This window comes from Paroedura picta, chromosome 1, assembly GCF_049243985.1.
Source record: "Paroedura picta isolate Pp20150507F chromosome 1, Ppicta_v3.0, whole genome shotgun sequence".
In the NCBI taxonomy this organism is placed as follows: domain Eukaryota; kingdom Metazoa; phylum Chordata; class Lepidosauria; order Squamata; family Gekkonidae; genus Paroedura; species Paroedura picta.
Window position 1 is genome coordinate 54,048,173 of NC_135369.1, and position 27,886 is coordinate 54,076,058.

Consider the following 27,886-nt stretch of genomic DNA (forward strand, 5'->3'; position numbering starts at 1 on the left):
CCCCTGCGGGCCACGCTCACGCATCGGGCCGCGCCCGCACACTGGGCTGCGCCCGCATGGGCGCAGCCCAGCTCCGATTCCCTCTCCCCGCCCTCCCGCAGTAAGAAGCTTCCCGGGCCGCAAGCTTGCGGCCTGGGAAGTTTTTTACTGCGGGGGGGCGGGGAGAGGGAGCCGCGGCCCGGCGCCATGGCCTTCGCAGCCCGGCACCGGGCCGCGGCTCGCAGGTTGGGGACCACTGTTTTAAATGGACTCTTCTTCGGGATGGGACTTGCATCACTGTACTGAAATGGTGTTCCTATGTTTTATAATAATGGGTATCTGTTCTCTGACACAACTTCATAGCACCAATCTCTGGCTTTATGTATCCACAGATTAGGCCACTTTGAGAATTAGATATACTGACTTTGGTTGCTTCTGATAAATGGAAAAGCAAATGCTGCAAAACGTAGCAGAGAGCCAGAATCCTTCATTTAGATAAAACTGTCTCCATATTAAGAACTGGCTAACCTAGTGACAGCATCCTGAAAGCTTTTATAGTTTACTCGCTATTTTTTTCATTAAAAAACAAGACAATAGTAGAAAAGGGACACAAAAGAAAAAGAGGAAACCGATTATACATTACTATATATAGAGAACAGAAAACATTTCTCCCCAATATCCTCTTCATTATAATTTTCAAGACATCCTCCATATATAATACCATAATCCTTACTTCAGACATTTCAGAATTCACAGCTAATGTACTTTACAACCATCTCATGAATTTTGTCATTACTACACATTCCCTATTATGCATTTCATCATTTCCAGCCACTAGCCATAGCTTTCAATGTGCCCAAGTCCAAAGGAAAGTCTACTATACATCTTTCAATGCAAGATATTTTTGTTCAGAATTCTGTTTCACACTCCTGTAGTGAGTGGCGGATATTTTGGGGTGCATTGGAGCCACAACAGTTCTATCAGGACGGACTGTTTCAGCCATAGTATGTTAGAGTTTCTTATAAAGCAGTTTCATGAATGGTTTATACATGCACATGAAGCTGCCTTATATCGACTCAGGCCATTGGTCTGTCAGTGCCTGTGTTGCCTGCTCTGACTGGCAGTGACTCTCCAGGGTCTCAGGCAGAAGTCTGCTATCTGATTCTTTTAACTACAGAGGCCGAGGATTGATCCTGGGACCAGTACAGGCAAGCAGTGACACAGGCTGCCCCCTAAAAGTCTTAACCACAATGCTCTTACAGCAGTCCTTTTTCTACAGCCTGATCCTGTGTGAGGTTAGGCACACCTCTTATCATTGAAATAAATACATGTACCTGGATCAGATTCTAGTGAACCAGCATGATTAAAGAGATTGGTGTGATTGCAGCTGTATATTTACGTCATGGCTACAGCCAGCCCGCAGTGTCAGCTTTAAATAACTGGCAGTTTGTATTACTCAGGGGTGGCCAAACTGCGGCTCTCCAGCTGTTCAGGGACTAAAACTCCCATGAGCCTCGTGGGAGTATTTTATATTTATTTGTATACCACCGCTCCCAGCAAGCTGGCTTGAGGCATTCACAATAAAATATTACATAAAATACAATATAATCCTAAAAAACATCATAAAATACAGTCTCCCTAACCCCCAGGAATCACAATCTCCATGGTAGTAACAAAACAAATAACTTTTTCTTCAACACTAAGCTCTCCATCGCCAGTATAGGTTCCAGTCAAGATTGGGGGATAGCATAATGTTGTAGCCCCTGGACATCTGGAGAGCCGTAGTTTGGATCCAGGTTTGAGGAAAATCAATTTCATCCTGTTTAGAAATACACAGGAAGCTTCTCATGGATTGGTGATTATTACCATATAAAACACTTTTTCAGGCAATTGAAGGAACTGTCCAGACTAGCACATTTGGGTGCTCCAAATGGACCGGCCCCTAGCGTGCTCACCCTGAGGCGGTTGCGCTGCACTCCAGCAGCCTTGTCGGCAAATGCAGCCTGGCCACCAAGGGGAGCGGACCTGCGGCATGCTGGCCCAGCCACTACTCACCCTGCCTGTGGCCCACCAGGGGTGGAAGTCCTGTGGCATGCTGACTCAGGTGCTTCTTTGCCCAGCTGAGCCTGTGCCCTGACCTAGCTATCCTGTCCAGCTAGGGATGGGGGGGGGGGTGTCATCCCATCTGCTGCGGAAGCTTCCACCGGGCACAGGGGGGAGGATATCCCAGACACCCTCACAGGCATGGGGGACATCAATATGGGGATGGAACATGGAGAGGAGGCACATGAAATGGGTAAGGCAGGGGGAGGCCCATAGTCATGTGCTAGTTGGCCTGGCCTCACCTATAGGCCTGGTGGAAGAGTGCCATATTGCAGGCCCTGGGGAATTTTGTTGGCTCTGTCAGGGCCTAGATTATTTTGGAACCAATTAGGGCAATACGTTCATCTGGCGCTTAATAACTCAAAGGGTGAAATTTTGCTTTCTCTGAAGTAGCTTTCACTGAAATTGCCAGTATAGCAGAACTGGAGTGTACCCTGCAAGTGTGGCACTCAGAATCACAAACACAGTATTTAATGAGTGAAGAGTTTTTAAAAAGCCGCACATAAATGTAATTTATTGAAACACTGTGCAGACACATTTTTAGCCAAAATGGAATGCTTGCTTAAATTCCAGTGTTTTCAGTATTCTGTCTTGCAGAAATGGGTCTGACCATTCACCTTTCTGAAACAGTATAAACCTTCAGTAGTATAAATTAGTGATACTCTTGCGTCTAACGAGTTTGACAGTCAAATATACCATGTTGGTATGTGACAAGAAGATATGAGTTTTAACCCAATCTGTTTGGTTGTCATCAAATGCCAGCTAAACAGATTACATTGGGTTTTTCAAAACTGCCAAGTGCAAAATGATTCAAACATATTCGTAGCAGTTAACTAAGGACTACTTACATGACAACTGAGGTGTGGTATTTTTTTTAACACAGCATTCATTTGTCAGATTTAACTTTCCGTGGCTGTAGCCACAAGGCAAGCCACCATTTCCCATTTAAGAAAGGTGCAGACATCACATCTTCCCTTAGAAGTCTGCAATGAAAAGTGCAAGAGGGTTGTTGTTTTTGGTTTTTTTTAAGATGGGACTTCAAAGATTGTGGCAATAGCACAGTAGAATGTTAGTGTAAAACAGAAATTACCCTGTTTTATTTTTAAAAATCCTCCAGTGGCACAGTGGGGAAGATGGTAACCACTGTTACATGAAGAACTCACTGCACTGCACTGCTCTGTTGGGGAGGAATAAAGTGAAGCAAGAGGCTGAACAGCCACAAATGTGTCAATGAACAGTCTGTTAACCTGTTTGCTGCTGGCTACTTGTTTGCTGCTGGAAAACAAAATGCAAGCCGAACCAGATAGTGTTTGAGCATCTCTGCTTCTGATGTCTGATACAGCCATGTTGGAAGATAGCTGTAACAAGCTTTCTCACATTGGATCAGGCCAACAGATGATCTATCACTCCAGCTGAAGAATACCTTGAAGCCAAGAACCCCTTGGGTCTTCAAGAAGGTATCTTTCTCCCTGAGATTTTAACTTGAAAATGCTGGAGTCCAAACCAGAACCACAGGATTAATTAAACCCATTACCCCAGGGTTCCCTGGTAGAGAGAGCCAGCTTTAAGATAAGCTGGAATCTTAAGTCAGAAACCAGTCGTAGTTTGGCTTTACCACTAAAGAATTGTCCGTAGATACTACATGGTAAGTTCTGCAAAAAAAAAAGGGTTAATCATTATTTCAGAAGTCTTCAAACCTCAGCTTAGTAAGGTTGATGTTTAAAAAGAGCTTGATAGTTTTTACAAACTTGATTTTCTAAAACTTCACGAGTTTGGGTATGATACTCCAGCCAAACAAGTAGGCCTGACAATGCAGGACAATGGTTTCTGTGCTGATTTTCTTTCAAGTCATTTGATTCTCCAGTGGTGGATTCCAGAACTTTCCAAGTGGGACTTACGGTCCTCAGCTTATGTGGTTCAGGGCTTGACTTCTTCTCTTGAGATGCCGTTTTCGGATTTTTATCATCCATTTCACACTCAGTTTGGCAAAATCGGCAGCTTTGAATAAAGCCAGGAAGATGCCACAGAGAAGTGCAATCATGTTCCAGGGATTTGCAGTGACAATCTACGGAAACAAAGCAACTTTTGATTTTTTAGCGCTTTAACTTGTAATGCAAATATTTCTTATAGGTAAACCATTTCAGACCTTTGTTCCAAAGTGGATGGTCTGTTTACTGGCTTCATACAGGAATCTTCTCAAATGACAGTTCTTTTCCTCCCATTCTGAACCCCACCCCCACCAGTTTTAGTCCCACTTGTCCAAATGAGACAATCTGTGCTCCAGTGCCATGGGAGATGGGAATAGTTGTCCTTCACTATCACTGGAAAAGCAGAAGTGGCAGCTACTCTAAAAGCTGCTTCACAAGTCTAAAAATACCCCATTGTGGGAAACTGGTACTTGTAACGAGCCCACCAGAGCTCCATTTTTCTTTCATGTGGTCAGAGCTTCAGCCAATGTACACACATGCCTGAATATGAAATAGACAGGTGAATCCTTATTCTGGAGAAGTGTGTAAATCCTTGTTTCTGCCTGCCCACCTTGCTGAAAAGAGAGCACAGAAACAAGTGAGCTGTAAAGCTGCAAATCTGCAAGTCTAGATGCATGAAACATGCCTATGACTTTCCATTTTTTCTTTAAGGTCTCCAGCATTGTTTCCCAGTCTCTGCTGAAGACCAGAGTTACAAAGGGCTGAACCAGCAGCAAGGGATGCATTCACTGCTGAGCTTCTCAGAACAGAACTGACCATCAGGCTTCTGGCCTGTTTTTATGCATGGCCAAATACATAAGCATAGAACAGCAGAGATGTACATTTGGAAATTAATCAGCTCAAATATGAATTCCCTTTAGAGAGATTTAATTGCTAAGTCTGTAAACTTTGGGAAGGACCGGTGTGGTTGCACAATGACAGCAGCAAGGGACAAGAGGAGTTATGTAGATAGAAGAAGAGTCAGTTCTTATTTGCCGCTTTTCCCTACCAGAAGATGTCTCAGTGGCTTCCTCTCCCCACAACAGACACCCTGTGAGGTAGGTGGGACTGAGAGAGTTCTGAAAAAACTGCTCTATGAGAACAACTCTAACAGGACTGTGACCAGCCCAATTTCACCCAGCTGGCTACATGTGAAGGAGTGGGGAATCAAACCCAGTTTAGCCAGATTAGAAGATACTCCTCTTAACCACGACACCACGCTGGCTCTGTAAACCAGCTGGAAGGACTCGCAGATATTCCTGCCAAAGGATGTCCCAACAGGGTTTTCTACACGGCCTTTGTCCTTTCTGTTGCTCACTGCGTTGTCTCTGGCCTTGGTTTGGTTTGTGAGGAAGAGGATGGGTTGCTTACTTGCTTACTTGCTATTCCATTTTCTGCAGTGGTGCTTTGCCTGCCTGTTTGCCTGCCTGCTGATGTTTTGCTTGTACACTCTGCATGTAGGTACTGTAGGTACAGACCATGTATCATGTCCTCTGTGAGGCACTCTGCTTACAGGAAAGAAAAGCAACTATTTTGGTTGTCTTCCCAAGATTGCTGCTGCAGCCTCGTTTGGGAAGCAAGGAATAGAGGTAAATGAGTTATCCCTCCAATATTTAAATTCTATTTTTGTTTAGGAATACATCCTCAATCTTAAAAACCGATGTGAAGAAACTATTCAACTTTCTCATGTCTGTTCTACACGTAAGATTGTTAACTGCTTATGAATCAGAAATCCTTTCTCCTTTCTGTCTGGGAAGGTACAATGATTGCTAGGGAGGGGGGCTATAATCCCTGACAGACTTATGCCGACTAGTTAGGGAATGTCAGTTGTTAGAAATTGCTTTAAAATCATTAGAAAAAATACAGAAGAGCAGGTTAAACAACTAAAAAGAACTCCAAAACCTAAAATACCTAAAAACTGCATGTAGAAAACAGGTGGATTCTCCTCACAGTGCAATCGACCTGTCTCGTAAGTATGTTCAAGATCACAACACTAAACTCAATGTTTCTGTCAAAAACAAACAGAGCTGCATATGGCCTTTGTGGTCAGAAACAGGGGTCAGAGTTATATTCAAAATGTACAACTGGCTTTCCCACAAAGCTCTTGAAGTGGCAGGTTTTCAGAAGCTGTACTGCCTTGGGCTACTAAAGTAAATTAAAGGGTTCTCCTGCCAGGAGGATGGCTTTTTTGCTGATGACACTGCACTGTTGGCAATCTGTAACATGGCTTTATTGCAAGCATTACAGGAAGGCCAAAAGCAGCAAGAGTGGGAAAAGGCAGCTCTAACTGAAATTACAAGGGCTCTCCCGCACACAACCGGTTTACAAGTAGTTTTCTCTCTCTTGGGTTACCAGAATCTCAACCCTTTATTTGCTCTAAACTCAAGGGAATATTATTTCCTCAGTATTTTAACTGAGAAGGGGCTTTTCTGTGGCCTTCCTGTCAGCCAACTGTTACGCAGAAGGGGAAAGATTCCCCCCTCAAAAGGAAACCACAAGTACACCCACAGAATCCTCTGGGTTGCTCTTGGAAATGCTTCCCTTGCCCCAGTTAGGGACTGTTAGAGGCTTCTTTCACAGCAGGGCTGAAGGGAGGGGAGGGTTATCTGCCAGGGGCAGCTAACTCACCAGGCAATGGACTCCAATGAACTGAAAGAACTGTGAGGAGACAGTCTGGGAGCAGAACACACACGCTGATTTGGCAGCTTTGGCTGGGTTTGTTGGGGGCGGGGGTGAGCGGGACTGGGCCAATCAGGATGCACACAGCTTCACTGTGTGTGTCCTGATTGGCCCATGGGACAGGAAGCAGAGGCCAGAAAGGCTCCGCCCAGGAGGCCTCTGCGCAAATATTAATAGAGCTAAGTGTTAAAGATTATATTTGTGATGCAATATGCCCAGAATTTTCAGAGATAGGGCAAAAAAGAAATGTATAATAACAATACTACTAATAATAATTAATAATAATAATAAACAATTTGGCACCTACAAGTAGTCATGGTGCTTGTTAGTTACTATGCTTTTTTTAAAGGCCCCATGCACAACACGCACACAAAGTCTACTCACATCTTGAATTTCCTGGATAAAAGGATCTTTCCATTCAAACACCACAAAAAACAGTTGGTCACCACCTGCTTCTGCCCTCCGCTCAATGTAGTTAACCACACTGATCTAACAACAGAGTAAGAAGAATATTTGCCATTACTTGCACCAGTTTCAGAGAATACATTTCCTTTAAGGGGTTAAAAATTACTCTTGCAGATCATTGTAAAGTTCTCTTTTTTCAAAGCACTAAGGAGAGGTGAGAAGGGACAATGGGGAGGGGAAATATATATTTTGCCATCATCATTGCCTCAAACCATACAGGGCATCTTGCAGGAGGAACAAGTGACAGGTTGTGCACACATCCATTTTGAAGTGTGGGGAGAAATGTGAAGGTAAGGGACAGGATTCCTAGTGTCCCTTTATAAAGGGCTTTTGGAGGGAGGGAAAGAAGTGTGGGTGGTGTGTAACTTATTTAGGGCTTAAAGTCTGTTCAGCCAAGCAAAGGAATGCAGTCATATCCTCTTCTTTGTTTTCTTCTTCCCCTACCCCCTTGTGTGGACTGGCAGCAGTGAAGACAGCTCTACATTGTTGTACCCTAGACTGGAGGCATGGGCAGACAAAGGAACAAGGAAACAATTGTTGGAAGGATGCTGTTAAAGATACAAAACACCATTCCAGGTTGTCATCTGGTAAACCTGTCTCACCCTGGGACAACTATTTTACCCGAGGTAAATATTTCATGTTTAAGAAAAGGTTTTATCTTTAACTCTTGCTATTGAACAAAATTCGTTTACTTGATCATACCAGCTACATGGCAGATCTTTACTGCTTTTCTACTGGTACAAGATAACCTTTTCAATAGGTCCATCACCAGTCTTAATGCCACCACAAAGAATGGCACATTGTCATCTATCATCTGTAATACAATAATCCACCGTGAAAACAGTGTATCCTTCTGTAATTTTTTGGACTCTTATTTCAGGATGACATTATCATCTTATGCATTCCTGGCCTCTGATATTCTGTACATGGTAGCTACTTCTGGAAAGAAGGATGCAGGTGGAGACTGGCCCTTCCAAAAGACTGACTGTTCCTTCCAAGTATGCTGCAGCTGCAGATTGGAGCACATGTGACTTCTAAAGCAGGCAGTGTGCACTCGTGCACACAAAATGAATGGTTTCCTGCTGCTCACAGCTGCCCAATGCCACTAATCTGGCACAAGTCTCATTTCCAAACGTCAAGCTGAGTAACAATTAGCTTTACTTCTTGGCCCTGTCACTGTTAACACTGCTATGACCCACAGACTTTCACCTCCAGCACAACAGGACCCATGCCTACAAAACTTTAAGGCTATCATATGTGATGACAATATGCCATGGGCCTTCCAATTGCCAGGAAGAGGCTCTGGCATCCAGGAGCCCCCAACTCTGTCTCAAAGGTGGCCCTATGTCTCCAGTTCAAAAGTTATACAGTCATATACACAGCTCCAAAGAGACAAATCAAACAGCCAGATCGCAAAACCTCTGAGTTACTTTCTTATGCAATATGCCCTTCTGCTCCTCAGCCCCCCTCTCTCACAGAAGAGGTTTACCTGGGTTTTGAGACTTCCTCTACCTCACTTGTGATGTTTAATATCTGGATACTGGCAGGGTTCATTAAACCAGTAACTAAGCACAAGGATCTGTGTCTGTGGGAGAAGTTTGGCATCCCAGTTTAAACAGACCTGTTACTATTGTTCTATGTGACTAACAGGATGGTCAGGGCTTGAAGGGTTGAATATTTCTGAATGGCTGAAAATCTCTTCCCAGGTTCTGGAGACAGCCTTAACAAGAAAGGCAGAGATACATCAGCCACAATAGGAATTTACAGTTCTGTGTTCTTACTAGAGTTGGCTAAAGCAAGTAAAGCTGCTTGTTAGGTTAATCTGATGCAGGTTTAGCTGCCTGTGACTTTTCTTTTAAAGGAATGTGCTTTTATATGCATTTTATATGAAAGCAGATGACAAAAACATTGTTAATCTCTCTCATTCAAGGGTAATTAAACTCTGCAGTACTAGCAATGGGCTTTTTGCTCTTCAGAGAAGTGAAATGTTAATGGAATGGAGGGAAACGCAGAATCATGAGACCATAAAGTTGTGCTCAGGGTTTGTCAACTGCAAGGTGGGGCTGTAGATCTTCCAGAATTACAATTGACCTCCCCATGAAACTTATACTGAATCAGACCTTTGGCCCATCAAACTCAGTACTGTCTACTCAGACTGGTAATGGCTCTCCAGGGTCTCAAGCGGAGGTCTTTCACATCATTTACTGCCAGATCTTTTAACTGGAATGAACCTGGGACCTTCTACATGCCAAGGAGATGCTCTGTCAATGAGCCAGAGCTCCTTCAGACTTCACAGATAAGTTCCTCTGGAGGAAGGCTGGGTTCTATGGCATTATATCCCCCCAAAGGCCCTCCCTTCACCCTACTCTCCCTGAGCTCCACTCCCAAATTTCTAGGAATTTCCCAGTTTCCTAGAGTTTCCCAGGAGTTGGCACCTCAAGTTGTCCTCTATGCCCTTTAACCAACATTATAAGCCTTCAGAACTCTTCCCTTAGAAAGGCATGGTTGCAGCAAGGGCAGTCCACTGGTTGGGCAAACAATGACAGATATTCTCGTTGCCAGAGACAGCCAAGAAGTGACATTAGGCCTTTTTACCTCCTGTCTGAATTCAACCGTCTCCCTGCCATCTTCTTCTTTTGTTTTCACCAAAGACATTTTGACCCAGGTTCGAAAACCACCAGAGAATTTCCAGCTGGAGTAGGAGCTTTCACACCTCTTCATAAATTCTGACTTGTTTGGACTGCAGTGGAGGAGAGGCAAAGGAAAAAGTCAAATACACTTTGCCAGATAAGACTCATTGCCTTGGGAGGGGGGGGGGAGAGAAGAGTAATACAGCAAGGTTCCACAGGCCTGAGTTTCCACATAGTACATGCTTGCTTAAGCCCAAGACCGTGAAGCATACACAATCCTCTCCTTCACTGCAAGGACTAGGCATGCGCACACCAATTTCAGACTGTTTCGGGTTAGGAAGAACCCAATTTGGACTGTTTAAGGGCCATCCAAATCAACTGATTTGGATCCAGACTTGGCTAAATTTCTTTGGACATCACCGAAGCAATTCAGCCATTAGAGTCAACAGCACCATTGACTTTAATGGGAATTTTCAGGTTACTGTCCTTCCTGTGGCCGGGAGGAGGGGAGTGTTGAGTTAGAGGCTCCAAACTTTCAGGGTAGCTTCAGGAGCCTCTTCTCTGACTGCCCCAAGTTTCAAAAAGATTGGACTGGGGGGGGGCAGTTCTAGGGACTCCCAAAGAGGGTGCCCCACCCAACCTCCATTATATCCAATTATGAGAAAAAATAGACTGTCTATTCTGATCTTCAATTCTCGCCATAGGACATAAAAGGCCATTATTTCTAATAGTGAGAATGTATGATCAGAACAGAGTTTATTTTTTCTCATCATTGGATATAATGGAGGAAGGATGGGGAGTCCCTAGAATTGGACCCCCTGGTCTAATCTTCTTGAAACTTGGGGAGGGGGTCAGAGAAGAGGCTCCTAAAACTACTCTGAAAGTTTGGAGCCTCTAATTCACACCCCACCCCACCTCCAAGGCCATGGAGATGGCAAAACCCTGAAAATTGCCATAACAGGGAGGGGGCTCTCTCTCACTCTCAGGTCTAGCATGCAGATGCCACCCTTCAGGCAGGGGATGATGGGAATAAACAGGAATTGCAGCTCTTCACACAGAGAGCAGTTCCCATCATTTCCTCTGGAGAAAAGGGACACTGTATGCCGGAGCTGCAGGGGAGGGCTGCAGAGAGAGGGGGGGGGCAGGATCAGCACATGCACCAACCCTCATTGCCCCAGTGAAAAAGCTCTGGGTGGCCTAAGCACTGAATCTATGCTTCCATCATCACAGATTCTCCCTTCTAGCCTCCCCCACCAACAAAAAAGAACAGTTAAGAGAAAAACTAGCTGTCTTTTATACCCCACTTTTCACTACCCAAGGGAGTCTCAAAGTGGCTTACAATTGCCTTCTCTTACTCTCCCCACACACTGAGAAATTGGTGGAGTTAAGATTGCTTTAACAGAACTGCTCCATGAGAACAATTCTGACAGGAACTAGACAAGGTCCCCTACCTGGCCACACATCAAACACTGGTGGGGAATCAAACCCAGCTCTTCAGATCACAGATAATAACAGCCCCCATGAAGATAGATCCTCCAAGGTCCAGCGCAGCAGCAACCATACCCAGCCAGCAGACAGTAAACAGGCATCCCCTCCTCTCCAGGGAAATGAAGTGATCTCTCTCTCTCTCTCTCTCTCTCTCTCTCTCTCTCTCTCTCTCTCTCTCTCTCTCTCTCTCTCTCTCTCTCTCTGCTGTGTGATGTGATTTCAGTGGGTCTCCAGGTGCCACCTGGAGACTGGCACCCCAGAATTGCTGAGGTGTGAAGCCATAGCTCCCCTGCTTTGGCATGCAGCATCCCTTTCTCCAGGGGAGGTGATGGAAACTCCTCTGTGTGAATCTTGAGCTGTAATTTCTGTTTATTCCCATCATCTCCTGCCTGGAGAGTAGCATCTACATGTTAGAGATCTCCCCTCCCCTCCCCTCCCCGCTTTGCTAAAGTTCCCATTTCCATCTTCTCAATGGCCTGCATGGTAGGGGTTTCAGAGGCTCCAAACTTTCAGTGTAGTTTGATGACCCTCTTTTCTAAAGACCCTCCAAGTTTCAAGAAGCTTGGACCAGGGGTTCCAATTCTAGGGGCACCCAAAGTGGTTGCCCCATCCAGCCTTCACTATCCAATGGAGTGAGACTAGATGACAGTCTGAATTTCTGCCACAGGATACAATGGAGCTGGACAAATGTGGTTGCATACTCCTAAGAAGAGCCTCTGTATTCCTCAGAGCTCAAAAGGAGAGGCTGCCAATTATGATGAATAATTCAGTTGTACATTTTTATTTGCTGGATTAAATTGCATGTCATTACCCAAGCTCTGTCTCCAAGAACAAGTTTCTCAAAAATAGAATGGTGTGTCTACACAGTATGTCTAATCCAAGCCTAGACCTTTTCCCCCTTAAATAATACCTTTATGGTATAAAGCTGCTGGCTACTGTTCAAGCCCAGTTTAAAAACAGACTGGATGATGTTTTCATGAAAGTGGATTTAAACAAGGGTAAGGGAGGCTGAAGTAGCCCCTGGACACTGTTAATGGATGCATGAATTTTAATCGAGTAGTCCTCCCATGACTTCATTGGTGTAGTGGTTAAGAGCTTGGCGGTTAAGAGTGGTGGCTTCTAATCTGGCAAGCTGAGCTTGATTCCCTACTCCTCCACATGCAGTCAGCTGGGTGACCTTGGGTTAGTCACAGTCCTGGCAGTGCTTTGAGACTCCTCCTGATATAAAACCAACTCTTCATTTTCTGTTAATGCTCACCACTGTGCTATATTATCAACACAGGAACTAGAAAACTCACAATTCCTTGGGAACAATGGTTCCAGGCAGCCATCTGGGCTAAAAACAAAACACTAGAAACAAAAACTATGTAACTACTACTAATCTCCAGACTGCAGAGATCAGTTCCCCTGGTAGAAATGGCTTCTCTGGAATGTGGGCTCTAAGATGTTATGCCCTACAAAGGCATAACACCCTCCATTGTAAAACAGTGTTCTCCAGAACTCTTAATGAGGATTGATGAATATGTGGTAAGAGAACATGGGATGAAACCCTCCAAGAGGTGATATGAAAGACCTCTGCCTGAGACCCCAGACAGCTGCTGTCAGTCAGACACACTGACTGAGATGGACCAAGGTTCTTATTCAATATAAGGCATGTGTTCACACACACACACACACACACACACACACACACACACACACAAACCTCAAACTTCATTATGATTTTAAATTCAAATATTGGGTACATCTGTTATTTGGATAGGGATGCTGGTCCATCTAGCAAAAGTGTGTTATTCTTCTTAGCAAACAATCTTAACACAGCCGCCGCGGACTAAATAAAGCCATAAGGGCTGTGTGGGAGGAGTTAGGGCGGGCTTGGTCCGGGATGAGGAAGGGTGCTGATTGGCCCCTTCCTCTGGACAGACCATCGGCCGCGCCTGCCGATTGGCTCAGCCGATTCCCACCCCACTCACAAGGAAGCAACTGCGAGCCGCGCGAAGCGCGGCTCACAGTTGCTTCCTTGCCAGCGGCTTGATGTGGCGAGAGGTGCAAAGCGCCTCTCGCCGCGTCAAGCCGCTGCCTCGGCCATCAAGCTGCCGCCTCGCCCACCGCTCAAGCCGCCGCCTCCGCCGTCAAGCCGCCGCCTCGCCCGCCGCTCAAGCCGCCGCCTCCGCCGTCAAGCTGCCGCCTCACCCGCTGCTCAAGCCGCCGCCTCCGAAGCGTCAGGCCGCCGCCCAGGGAGCCCCCGGCAGCTGCGCAAAGCGCGGCTGCAGGGGGCTCCCTGCCCGGCGGCTTGATGCGGCAAGAGGCGCTTCTATCCACGCCGCCTCTATCCAGAAAATGGCCACCAGCCAGAAGACACAGCGACCGGTAAGCCACCTTTTCCTCTGCCCCAGCCTCCTAGCGCCCATTGTATTTAGGATACAATGGGCTTTTTTACTAGTTATAAAAATATGTCTGAAAAAACTGCCTTTGTGGTTTCTGTGGAGTGTGCACCCAAGACACATAAGCACCCCTTTGTTCAATGTTATGACTCTGATCTAAAAACTAAAACTGACAATCTGTTCCCTCTTAATAAACAGTAAGGGGTATTGGGGTGGGCTCAGTCTGGGATGGGGGGGCAACAATTGGCCACTTGGCCCTGGACTGACAAGCAGCGGGGCCAATCGGAAGGCGCAAAGCGCCTTCCAATTGGCCCCTCACCAGGACAGGCCAAAATTCCATCCAGTCAGCCCAGCCAGTGGCAATCTGGAGACATCGCTGCCAGTCTGCCCCTGAACACCGCAGGGAGAGGAGGTCAGTAGGGCTGCCAAGGGGGATGAGAACAGAGGCTTGGACAGGCTGTGCCAGCCCTTTTCGCCCCAAGGCTGTCCTCACTGCCATGTCCAACTGCAAATTGCCTCAGAACCCTGACAGAGCTGGCTGGAGGCTGCAGAGTGATCCCCCTCCCCCCTTCCTTGCCTGCTGCAAAGGAGCCTCTGACAGGCCCTGGCTGAGGGAAGGAGGCCTTTCCAAGAGCAACGCAGGGGAGACTGAGAGCCTTCCTTTTGAGGGGGGGGGGACTTTCCCCTTCTGCCAAACAGTTGCCTGACAGAGAGGCCACAGAAAAGCCCCTTCTCACTTAAAATATTGCTCTGGCCGGGGGTTAGACACAGCCAAGCCATGTGTCTTTCTTCTTTGCAACTCTCTGCAGATTTGAGGCCACTGCAGATTAAACTGGTTCTTTTGTCTCCTGTTTCATATGCACAACAACCCTGTGCAGTAGGCCTCAAGTCTTTCAATTCAACAACAACCACCTGTGTAGGCCTTAAATGTTTCTTCTCTACCACAACCCTGTCCAAAGTCGCCCTTTCTGCCTAGGGAGCTAATCTTTATACTCTGCAGGTGAGCTGTAATTCCAGGAGCTCTCCATGCCCCACCTGGAGGTTGGCTACCCCTGGGTTGGAAATATTCCCGGAGGTTTGAAGGTGGGACTTCAAAATCGTACAATGCCTCAGTCCAGCCTTCAAAGAAGCCATTTTTGCCTGCAGTTGGGAGGGAGTGGTGCAGGTGTGTCCCTCCTGGGCTATAGGCTATGGCCAGCCCTTACCAGCAACTGGGGTACAGCATCAGTCCTGTGAGTCTGGAAAGTGCAGGAAGATCTAAATAAATATTTACAGCTTGAAACTGTAAATAGTGAACAAGTAAATGGCTGGAGACACATGACTTTTTTCAACATTGGCCTGGCAAATAGAAAACCAGTATAAAAAACCTTACTAAGGTCAAGACTGCTGTGCACAGAGAGTCTTCCTCTTAGGATTGCCAGCTTCCCTGTGAGGCTCTCTACCATACCTCCCTCATGGGGAGTCTGCTATGGGGAGAGAAGGGGAAGGCGATTGGAAAATGCTTTGAGACACCTGAGGCCTGCTGGGTCACTGCGGCCCATTCCCAGTTCTCTCAGACCTCTCACAGCCCCACATACCTCACAGGTTCACCATTGTGGGGAGACGAAGGGAAAAGGTGTTTGTAAACCGCTTTGAGACTCCTTTGGGTAGTAAACAACAGGGTACAAAAATCCGTTCTTCTAAGGAGCAACCTGAAAGAAGCATGTGGGCACATAACATTTTATCAACGGTGAAAAAATGGAAAAGAAGGAACAGGGTGGACACCTGTGTACTGTGACTATCAAATGTGTATTAGGACAGAGGGGCATTTCGGTGTCTGTGGCCTAATTCACATAAGAAGAGAAATGACGCAGAACTGGGGGGAATTGGTTGCCATGTAATCTCCCCCTAAGAAGAGTCTCCAGTCTGATTTTCCCTTCACATATCTGAGGACATGGCTCTGGAAAGCTCATCTGTAACCACTATGCCAAAATTCCCAAAGTTCAGTCCTCTCCCACACTCAATGAACATTCCACACCACAGGTTCTTGACACCCATATCTCCACACCCATGCCCTCATTTGCCACCATGCCACCACAACCTCCCACACAACACACACATTCAACCCCATGCCCTTACAGACTGGACAACTCCTCCCCTTTCTCTTCCCACTGCCAAGCTCTAGCGCCCGTTGTATTCTTGGAGACAATGGGCTTTGCCCCTAGTCCAGAAATAAAACAGCTTTGTTTGGTATAATTTAGTTTAGACGTATAGATGTTCAAATAGCAGTTTAGTGCATGACCTCCATGAATGGCCTTAGACAAGGTTATTCTATCATAGATTCTATTCTGCAGCAGCACGGAGGTGGCCACACAGCCTCGGCAAACAGGGCAAACAGTGCCAAGATGATTGAGTATATGAAGCTCTTTGAGCACTGTCCTTGGCTTTTGTAATACACCACCTTTGGTGAGTTATTTTGCTAAATGAGGGCCACTCTGGGATTCTGCTTTAAAAAAACTGTGGACATCAACAAGGAACCAAACAAACATTGCCATCAAAGCAAACCAAACCAAACCAAATCAAATCAAGCTATTGATGCCTGCTCTGAGCTTTCCTTAAAGACCAATAGAAGCTATTTTTTTTATTACCACAGTCCTGATACAGCAAACTATGACAAGACATGTAGGTTTACACAGATATAAAGCTACCTTATACTGAGTTAGCATAGTGGTCTTTCTGGCCCCAAGTGTCTCTCCCTGAACTTGCCAACACACTCAAGTGGATATAAAAGTTTATGTAGGGCCTGTGTTCTACAGGCCTCCCACCTATTAAGGCAGCCTTTTTCAACCTTTAGACCAGTGGTCCCCAACCTGCGGGCCGCGGCCCGGCGCCGGGCCGCAAAGGCCATGGCGCCGGGCCGCGGCTCCCCTTCCCCGCCCCTCCCCCCCGCAGTAAAAAACTTCCCAGGCCGCAAGCTTGCAGCCCGGGAAGCTACTTACTGCGGGAGGGCGGGGAGAGGGAATCAGGGCCGGGCCGCGCCCGCGGGCGCGGCCGGGCGCGGCTCGTGGGCGCGGCCCGATCCGCGGGTGCGGCCCGCGGGCGCGGCCGGGCGCGGCCCGATCCGCGGGCGCGGCCGGGTGCGGCTCGCGGGCGCGGCCGGAAGCGTGGGCGTGGCCTGCGCGGTCCCTGCGGGCGCGGCCCAATGCCCTGCCGGTCCCCAGCCTAATAAAGGTTGGGGACCACTGCTTTAGACCATGGAGGAATCCCCAGAAATGATGTGAGTTAGTCACACCTGCCTGCCACATCCCCAGGAAGTGACATGTCACTGGAAGTGACATCATTACCTGTTCCCTAGCTTGTGGATGACTCCATTCAGGCAGGAAGGGAAAGGTCACAGAGGTCCACAGACCCCTGGTTGGGAATCCATGTATTAAAGACTATACTAAAAATCAGCCTCTGCAGATACATCATTGAGAAAAATGTAACGAATGCACCAACAACAGGAAATTACTGTTGCAACTTTCAAACTTATTCCACAGACGTGAACTAAATTTTCCGCACTTCCAAGACAAACAAATAACCCTCATGACTGGTCTTTCTGAGAGACGTATACACTTTCCATTGCTAAATAACAAACCAGTGCATGGTCACCAGCAAGGTGACAAAAATATTTTATAAACTGGAAAAATACCACCAGAAGCACTGGCCCAGTTCTCAGACTACGCCAGCCGCAGCATTCTCCTTAATAATTGTGAAACAGCCTTGGGGGACGAACGGTCCGGCCTCTCCAGGGCCAATCAAGGTGCAGCCAGCTGCACCCTGATTGGCCCTGCCCCTACAGCTCCCACCCTCCCTCACCCAGCCCTCACCCCTTGCCTCACAGATGTGCCTGGCTGTTAGAGCCAGCCAGTCTGTGACTCCACCACTCCACTTGCAGGGCCCCAGGTAAGAGGCCCGGCCACGGGAGGGGGGGGGAGGGAGCGCTTCCCAAAGGCCTGCAAAGCACATCCAGGGCCTTGCAGAGGCCAGTAACTGAAACACTTCCCTGAGGAAATGCATTAAAATCTCACCAGCAACTGAGTCATAGCTGTGTACTATAGGGAAAAAAAATCTGGAAGTCTTTTTAAAATATTACTGCCAAGCGGAAATTTTGTGTTTCCAGACAAGCTACTTATGCAAGGAAGCTCCTGATGGAAATGTGATTTATGCAGCAATGAATGCTTCCATCAATTGCCTCTGCAAGAGCTCTTAGCTCCATTACCAGACTGGCTGGTCTTTTAATTATTCAGTCTTAGCCATTCTGTTTTGAAAAGCCTTTCCATACAGGCTAATTATAGGTTACCACAGCAGCTCATGTGAAACCCCCCCTCCCCCGAAAAAAGGCAGCATGCGGATTCTGAAATATGATTCATACCAAGCTTCATTTATATGGAAAGCTTCTGAGCAATCAATTCCCTAGAATTCACTAAGATGTGGCACCTGACTCAGAATGCTTAGTTAAAGGCTCATTTTGCAGCCTGCCAAAAGGTTTCGTGTGCTGCTTAGTTTCCTACAGGGATAGAATTTCTTCATGAATACACACACCTTGAGAAGGCAATCGGCTGCTTACTTATTATGGTGCGAATGGACATGCACATCAAAGGATTGCTCCCCTGCCCCTCTCCAGTTACAATCCAAAACCATCCGCTAACCACATGGCTGGCTACACTAAGTCAGCATTAAACGGAAGCCTGGGAAACAATAGGCGTTTCCTTGCCACAGGCTCAAAATGGCTTAATGCCATTTCCTCTCCCCAAGGGCCTTCCTGGAACAGCTGTTTGGAAAGGGAGGGACTAGATATCCCTAGCACAACATTTTCAGCACTATCACTAAGCTACACTTTCCAAGATTCTTAGGGACAGCATGACAGTTAGCCTGGAATAAAAGGACAGCCCCTCCCCAAAGTGGAACAATAATCCAGGTATTTGCAGAACAATTCCTACTATTCCACATGTGCTAACTCCACAAACTGCAACACCACACAGCATGTGAAACAGCACACAAAAACCAATACAAGGCCCTGCATGGCTTGCAGGTGGCAGATCAGCGTCTTGGCAGATTTCAGAGCCTTTTTTGTGCTGGAAATGTGTGTATCAGAGAGGTAATTACAGTTTACACCCCAGTTCAGTAAGGGACAGCCATATGCACACAGGTTATGCTCACTGGGTTCTAGTGAACTGGCAAGATTCATCTGGATGCAGTTGGGGATGGACACACAGGAAACACAGAGCTGGAAGGTACCCCCAAGGCTCATCTAGTCCAATTCCCTGCACAATGCATGAAATTCAGCTACTGCCCACCCCTGTTCCCCCAGGGATCCCAGAGGAAGGCAAAAAAAACTTCCAGGGTCTTTGGGTCAATCTGACCTGAATGAAAATTCCTTCCTGACTCCAACATGGCAATCAGCATTACCCTGGGCATGTCAGACAGGGACATGGCTCATCTTTCTACAATTACCGCTCACAATTTGACTAAGTTCATGGCAAGTCATCAAATCAGCATTGCTTTCAGATAGCCAGCTGCCCTCTGCCTAAAGACATTCAAAGGAGAAGAGCACATTACCTCTCGAGGAAGCCTGTTCCACTGAGGAACAGCTCTAACTGTCAGGAGCTGTGTGAAATGGGAACCTGGCTTTTGTGTCTCTACAAGACAGGAAACATGAATATACCTGATGAGGAATTCCTGGAAAGAGGAAAAGAGAAGGTAGTCTATGGCGCTGAAATCTTGGTCCGTCTCATTTAGGTGGAACTGCATGAATACCAGTTCTCGTTTCTTCACTTCTTGAGGTCCTTGGACAATCACAGCATGTTTCTATGAGCACAAGGAGCACAGAAGGCACATGCAAAACTTTGACAAAAGGAAATTTTGGTCTCCTAAGTCAGATTATAGAATCATAGAGTTGGAAGGGGCCAAACAGGCCATCTAGTCCAACCCCCTTCTCAAGGCAGGATAAGCCTAAAAGATCCAGGATAAGCATCTGTCCAGCTGCTTCTTGAAGGTTGACAGTGAGGAGGAGCTCACCACATCCTTAGGCAGTCAATTCCACTGCTGAACTACTCTGACTGTGAAAATATTCCCCCTGATATCCAGCCAATAGTATTCTCCACATAATTTAAGTCCATTACTGCAGGTACATTTTCCTGCTCTCTTTCAAAATAGCTTATTGCTAGTTCAAATCAGGGCAAAGGCATTTTCTTGGGTCTAAAATAACCATAACTTCAACTCCCCTAATAAACCTAAACCTTTAAAAATGCAGTGCCCTTTTCTGTTAAATAAATGCAAAACGAGTGTCAGTTGCCAGCCTTTTCACATAATCAGGGTATAGGAATTACTGACACTTAGGAAATCAGACAGCTTGACTGACTAATGGAACTTCAGGGAATAATAATAATAGTTAGTATTTGTTCAGTACATCAGATGTGTTCAAATCATTCTACATTGTTTACTTCATAATACTTATAACAGTTCTCTAAGGTGGGCTGGTATTACAGCTGGCCACTGAAGCTGAGTCCAAAGAGTCTCCAGTGCTGACATACCAGATAACCAGTCCGTTCTTGCAGCAGCCATCTATGTAGCAGGCAAATCAATCTGCCCCTGAAGAGAAGGAATAAGGGTTTCCCAGTTCAGCTTGAACTCCACCAAAACCTGTAGGGTTAGTCTGAACAGAGTCCATAGTGGGGTAGACAACCACATTCTGCAGGGAGCAAAGGTGCTGTTAAACCATCCTCACTTCACTTCAAATGTTCCACCTTTCTGCAACCTAAAATTCCATTGCCATCACCTCCAAGGATCTAACCACAGGTAAAAGTTAAATACTTTTGTCTTTAAACATGGCTCCACCCCCATTTCTATGCAAAATAAGGATGGGGATGTAACATAAAGAGTTGCAGGGCTGAGTGTGAAATATGTTTCCCAGTATGTCTCAAGAGTATGTCTCCCAGCCAGGCTCTGTTCTTAGAAGACCATACATTGAACATGAGTCAGCAGTGTGACTTGGTGGCTAAAAGGCAAATAGATTTAGGGCTATATCAAACAGAGTATCATATCCAGATCATGGGAGGTGATGGTACCACTATGCTCTGGTTCGGCCTCACTTGGAGTACTGTGTTCAGTTTTGGGCACCACAGTTTAAGAGGGATGTAGACAAACTGGAGTGTGTCCAGAGGAGTGCAACAAAGATGGTGAGGAGTTTGGAGACCAAGACATATGAGGAAAGATTTGGGGGAGCTTGGTCTGTTTAGCCTGGAGAGGAGACGACTGAGAGGGGGATTTGATAGCCATCTTCAAATATTTAAAAGCCTGCCATATAGAGGATGGAGCAGAATTGTTCTCTCTTCACAGAATCATAGAGTTGGAAGGGGCCATACAGGCTGTCTTTGGAATTTGGTTCTTCGCTTACCATGGTTTGATTAGTAAACGGATCTGTGTAGTTGACTCTCTGAGTAGTGCACTCAATTCCTCCTGGATGACCAGGGTTGACCAAAGGCAAAATATAATCATGGTAATGATGCTTACAGGTCAGCAGTTCAGCTTTCCCTGGATAGAGAGCAATGCCTGTAGTGGGGATAAATGACAGAAGGGGAAGATTACGTTTCTTACTGGCTTTTGTGAGCAGCACACACACCATCACACTACAGGCAACTTCATAAAGTAGATGTTATGGAATTCTGGAGATAGAATCTGAGGCTACTATTGGGGACTTGTGGGTACCAGAGCTATACTAGTAATGAACATGGAACAGGTCCCACTGGTCAATAATACCACATTTTCCACACAGAGGTACAAAATTCAGCCCCTGATCTTGTGAAACAGGGTCAGGAAAGGCCAGCAAGCAGATAGCCACTCCCAGACCAGGCAAAGCAGACAGTGCTGGGCTGGATAAACTAAAGACCCGACAGACTGCAAGGCTTTGCTCTTTCTAGACAGAAGACACAACTTGCAAAACAGGACCCATGTTGCATGCTGACATTATTTTTTCTCAGTGTTCCTCCCTTTTCACTAGTCTCTCTGCTCCCCTCACTTCAGAAAATCATTACTAGCAAAGAGAAGAAAAGGTGGCTGTGCTGTTTTCACAACCTACAAGATCCACCAATGGAGGACAGATGGTAGAAGGCAGCTCTTATATGCAGAACTACTCATTTGCCTTTGGTGTGTGACATGACACTAAAGAAATTTAGACCAGTGTACCTAAGGACCACCTTCTCCAACATGAGCCCATCCATGCACTCAGATCACTTGGAGAGACCCTGTTCTACGTCCTTCAGCCTTTAGAGATTTGGTGGGTGGCAAAATATGGTGGCAGCATGAAGCGTGTGAAATTGCCTCCTCCAGGAAGCTCTTCTGACCCTATCACTGTGAAACTTGCTGAAGACCATACTGTTCAGAAGAGCTTTCGACTTGATAGTCTTAATTCTTCCTCTTGCTGTGTGTTATTTTGCCTGGTTTTATTCTGCTGGTATTTCAGTATTTTGGGTATCTTGATATTATACTGCTTATCAGATACTACAGTTTTTGTGAGATGATTTAGGGATCTGCTTTGGCCTGAAAGGCATGGTAATGAATATTTTTTTCCAAAACAAAAATGGGCATATTAGCGCCCCCCTTCACAACATTTGTATGTACTTTAAAATTCTATAAAAAGGTAATTGTAGCAATGTTTATGGAGTCACATGGTATACCAAATATATACATCTACTAGCTTCTTCATTGTCTGGCCACTGACCATCTCTAAACTGGTCTTATAAAGGGTGTTTGGCACATAACTGGCAAATTCTGTTCATTGTCATGGCTTCGGCCCAAGGAACATGGGACCTCTAATAGAATTTTTAGCACCACCACAAAACTACAGGTCCTAGGGTGCCTGGGGGAAAGCGACAACTGGTTTACAGGAACAGCGCTTAAGTGTCCATATATGAAGCATAAACTCTGCAGCCTGACATAGTACTTACCTGAGCAATGCTAATCTCAAACAACAGAGAAGTGTCTACCTGTTAACATTTATGGAGCATCTCCAAAGGTTTCCACCAAAATGTGCAGTTTAGCTTCTAGTCTTACCAGGAGCATCATAAGAAGGCACTTCCTTGTAAGTAACAGACATGACTGGGTGTTTGAGCTTTTCTTTGAAGTCAGTGATGGTTTGGTAGACTAAGAAAACTGCTACAGCCATAAGCAGCAGATAAATGAAGAGGAGAATTACTGAGAAGACATTCTTCAGGCAGGACTTGCTGAAACGCACTGACGGGCTATTGCTGTCTAGGAAGAAAACATGCATCCAAGTCAGAAATCCAAGATTTTTTAAAAGTGAGAACCATAATAGTGAGATGCCACCCTGCTTTCACCTACAAATTTTTTTGGCTCCTTAAGATAATTGCTCTGGGTGGCTTTTAATTGTAATGCTGTTTTTAAATGTTTTGAATTAATAAAAAAGAACAATATGCACAGAAAGCAGGACACAGAGTAGCCAATGGGCTTAAGTGCCCAAAGCTGCTGATCTATTACAGCCAAAATGCATTTCAAGAGAGACTCTGCCATGCCTCGTTCACAATCATTCTGCAATCTGCTCCTTCCTGCACGTGGCACTGTTATTCTTTCATGTCTACTATCTGCTGGTCTCAGAGAAGTGACATTATCTTGCTTGTCTCTTGTCAAGACCAAAATATATGAATAAAAATCAGGGCATCCAGGCACTCATTGAATCACAGTACCAAGCACTTGGAAACCTTTAGATCAGCAGTCTTCACCTGGAAGGATAGTTGAGCTTCCATCTTCTTCATCCACTTCTTCCGTTCCTGCCATCAGGCCAGAAGTTACTTGCTCCATATCTTCATTAAGCTTCAAACAAACAAAAAATACAGAACCCTCACTTAATGGCCGAATGGACAGAGCACTGCACTTGCACCTACTCAACTTCCACTGGTTGCTTGGTGAAGTAATACTCACTCAGTAATAATTGGGCAAGTAATACTCACTCAGGTCCAAGGTCATAGGATTATAGGGAGGCTACTTGAAACAGTCTCTGTGTTAGGCTCCTCTAAGGAGTAGCAGTTTGCCCCTCTCCCACGCCACTGCTAACCACCAACCATACTTAGCAGTAACACAGCAGGAGAGATCCCTCTAGTGAACTAGTTGTTTGCAGAGTTTAAATATGTGAAAGAGCAGAGTACCAAGCTGCTTAAAAGAATAAAATTGTTTTATTGTGTAGAGAAACAACTTTGGGTAGAAAGGAGAGAGACCGAGAGACCTAACTATCTTATTGTTGTCTGTAGTCAGTCTTCTGTTCTGGAGGCAAGCAGGGAGGAAGTGTGCTCAAAGGTGCAGGGAGTTTCCTATTGAACCAATCAGGACGCTGGAAGAGATTATTTGAAAAACATCAGAAAGTTCCTGCCCTAAATATACTAACTACACATCTCTTCTGATGCCTCCTGCAGGACTTTCCCCATATCCAGTGTAATCATGCACACTACAGATCTTGCATATTCCACTACTACTCTATAGGCTTTTGATGCTGTGTAAAGAAAATACCCCATGGAAGTGAGATCATTGGCTTTCACATGATCACCCTTACAGACCAGCCTTCACCCTCCTTGCTAATTCATTGAAGGATTGCTTTCTCCTGGATTAAAATGTCCATGTGCTATGGTCCAGAGACTCCCCCAGTCACAGAGTCTCCTATGGTACACTGCCTGGAAAGCCCTCCCCAAATACACAAAAGCAGACTTACAAAAAGACAGAAGAAGGGACTGATAAAGGTTTCCTGTACGAAATGAAAATGACACAAAGTTTCACAGAGTTTCAAACATCACCCGACACAAATGCCAGGTTTGCATTGGCAATTTTAGTGTGTAGCCCACATGGCTTCATGCCAATGCACAGTCATTCCAGAGCACTGCACCACTCTGTGGTTCCAAAACAGTACAAAGACTTCTCTTGGTAACAAAATAAAGGCTCCTGTTAGTAACTATTGGTGCATTCATTCTTCATAGTGCACATGCCTTCAGCAGTGTCGGTGCTTAGACTGCCCCCTTTTTCAGGATGTGAAGCCCCTCACTGCCATTCCTTCTGCTTTCTTTTCCAGCAGAAGGAACAGAAAAGGAAGGCATAATCAAGGCTCACCGATCCATTTAATTAGCTCAATGCATTTCTAGATTCATATTGACTTCACACACTATCAACACAAATCATCTTACCCTAGAGACTCTCTTCATGGATGTAGACACAGGGCCGTGAATAAGGAACTATGGCCTTGACTCAGATTTGCATGGCAAACTCTTGAATCTGCATTCATTTTGCTTTGGTTAAGGGGGGAAAAACAAACAGGGACTTGGATCCAGCAGAAAGTTTTCATGGGTTTAACCCAAGGAGGGCAAATTTCTCACATTCTCCCTTGTGCTGCTGCAATCCAAAATATCTCCTCCCAACTGCCTTTCCTTTCTGTATCAGCACAAGAGGGAAGGAAAGAAAACTGTACCCAGCAGTATGTAATTTCTGCCCACAGGAACACCCCAGTGGATTCCTGGTATACGGGGGGAAGGGGGGGTGGATGTGGCAAGGTTCTAGACCTCATTATTATGGAAGAAAATATATTAGAACAATATTTGAAACCTAGAAAGGCAAAAGGTTTAATTATTTTTACTCAGCACAGCTCTTCAGTGCTGTTTATGTTTGTCTGTACCTGATTACCAGACATAGACACGTGTAGGCTGATTTCCCCTCTCTTCCTTTCCAAGGAAAAGAAAAAAGATAGGGATGAGCTCAGATTAAGGAAATCGCAAGATTGCTCCTTGAGGAATTTCCCGTTCATCAGAAGAAATCTTGCTGTTTCTTAACATGTGTTCGTTCAGCATAAATTGTTTGATCCCTGCTTGCTGCAAAACAAACAGCAAACCAAATCCACAGGACATGGTTTCATTATACTTCAGCTCAATGTCCCCAGACAACACCCCACTGAACACCTTTCAAAGCAGCAATGCAGACCAGATGCTTCCTTCTTTCATCACACAAAGCCCAGGGCCTAATCTGCCAGGACATTTTTGTCAATGTCACCAGCTTGTCACATTAGATAGACTATTATCCCTACATGCTGCACAGCATCAGATCCAAGAACTGAAGGAACATAATTGTAGGCATGTCACAAAAGATTTGTCTTCCTTTTGTTCTTTTCTTCTACATTCCTTCTTCTCTGGGCTTTCTCAAACAATCCTACAGATCATAGCTTTTACATCCTTTTTCTTTCATTTCTTCTGGGGAAGGTTTTTAAAAATATTTCTTACAATAAAAAGCTTTGTTTTCTGAACTTGACTCTTCCACAATATGAGGAGTGAGGGGCATACTTGGATATCAACCAACGCCCCAGGCCCTGTAAAGGTTAGAAAAGGATTGAGGCCAAGAAACCATTTAAATTCTATAGTCAGAACCAAGCAGAACCACTAGAACCAATACATTTTGCAGAGCTCCTGATCATATCGTTTACTTATAAAAAGGCAACCAAGCAGGGCCAGAATCCTAGGAAAGACAGGACTAGTCCATATCACTTTGGAAAGCAAGTTGAAGCTTACATGGCTAAATGCTTTTCCATAAAATAAAATTCTGTGCACAGAGAGAAGGGGAGATCAGGAAGACAGCTCCCACTGACATCTGCTTTTTGGAGTAAGAAGAAAGTGTGTATGTGTGTGTGTGGGGGGGGTTGGTATTGAAGAGCATTTAGCCATTAATCCTCATCTGCAGCTTGAATAGTATAGCTAGGCGCATTTTGACCACCTCATTGAGAACAAACCCAGGGTAATCAGGAACATACTAAGGTAACAGGAAACATACAGGGTTATAAGAAGTAGTTCTTTAAGGTTAATGATATTCAGCATTTTTAATTTGGCTGTTTGTGCTTTGATTTACTTCTGTTAGATAGTGGTTAGATAGCCAGCTTGGTATAGTGGTTAGAAGCACATACTTCTAATCTGGTGAACCAGGTTTGATTCTGTGCTCCTCTACATGCAGCCAGCTGGTGACCTTGGGCTCACCACAGCACTGATAAAGCTGTTTTGACTAAGTAGTAATATCAGGGTTCTTTCAGCCTCACCTACCTCACAAGGTGTCTGTTGTGGGGAGAGGGAAGGCAATTGTAAACTGCTTTGAAATTCCTGGTAGACAAAGGCGGCATATAAGAACCAACTCTACTTCTTTACATGCATACCTTACCTCATATAGCAATGGTTGTTTCATTTACAAGTTAGCTGCATACCCTTATAGTCATATTTCTTAATTTATTCATAGCCATGTATTTAGCCATCGAAGACACTGCATTCCATCAGATGGTTGCCATGGGGATGGCAAGGCCTGCTCTCTGGTCAAGGCCTGTTAAGTACACTGGGAATCTGATAAGGTCTATGCTCAGCCTGGGAACCAAGGGAAAATCCCCATTAAGCCCACCCAGGTATCATCTAGTTTGTAATGTGTCACTGATATTTACACCTGTCACAGGATGTCACCAATGGGCTGGCCTAGAAAACTTATTTAGTATGTGGTTTGTTTAGAAAAGTTGTTTTCGTCTAATCTGTGTGCTTTTTAAAGCCAGGAATACCTGCTGTAGCCATGCTCTTGTTCACTCAATAAACATTCATTGGAGTTCAAGATGACCTATCAGTTGTTCCTGACAGGTTGACAGAGACAGGCACAAATGTTGGTGACACATCACAAACTAGTTGGTACTTGTCAGGTTCACTTTCTTTCTTTAGAATAAATGCATCTTTTGCACCAAGTCAGAGACTGTATTTTCTGGGCAACCAAAGAAACTTGAAACAACAAAAGAGGGAACAAAGTAACCCACCGGCCTACACAAGCTAGGAACCTAAAAGCAGCAGCAGAATAAGTATTAAATTTTAAAATGCAAATATTTATTTCAATTGTTGTTGTTAGGTGCGAAGTCGTGTCCGACCCATCACGACCCCTTGGACAATGATCCTCCAGGCCTTCCTGTCCTCTACCATTCCCCGGAGTCCATTTACGTTTGCACCTACTGCTTCAGTGACTCCATCCAGCCACCTCATTCTCTGTTGTCCCCTTCTTCTTTTACCCTCGATCGCTCCCAGCATTAGGCTCTTCTCCAGAGAGTCCTTCCTTCTCATGAAGTGGCCAAAGTATTTGAGTTTCATCTTCAGGATCTGGCCTTCTAAGGAGCAGG

General features: G+C 45.4%; 1 protein-coding gene across 2 annotated transcripts in view; it reads right to left on the reverse strand.

Moving 5' to 3' along the window:
* Positions 1 to 229: 229 nt before the first annotated feature.
* Positions 230 to 27,886, reverse strand: part of PACC1 (proton activated chloride channel 1) — a 32,447-nt gene continuing 4,790 nt past the window's right edge. Inside the window, exons 2-8 of one of the 2 annotated variants that reach the window (XM_077338715.1) lie at positions 23,454 to 23,544; positions 22,768 to 22,965; positions 21,113 to 21,267; positions 19,382 to 19,524; positions 9,789 to 9,933; positions 7,113 to 7,217; positions 230 to 4,147 (exon numbers count right to left, since the gene is read on the reverse strand). In XM_077338715.1, the coding sequence (XP_077194830.1) occupies positions 3,986 to 4,147; positions 7,113 to 7,217; positions 9,789 to 9,933; positions 19,382 to 19,524; positions 21,113 to 21,267; positions 22,768 to 22,965; positions 23,454 to 23,544 (999 nt within the window). In that variant the 3' untranslated portion in view covers positions 230 to 3,985. Of the gene's footprint in view, positions 4,148 to 7,112; positions 7,218 to 9,788; positions 9,934 to 19,381; positions 19,525 to 21,112; positions 21,268 to 22,767; positions 22,966 to 23,453; positions 23,545 to 27,886 lie in introns of those variants that run through there. The other variant, XM_077338724.1, reaches the window with a different exon arrangement.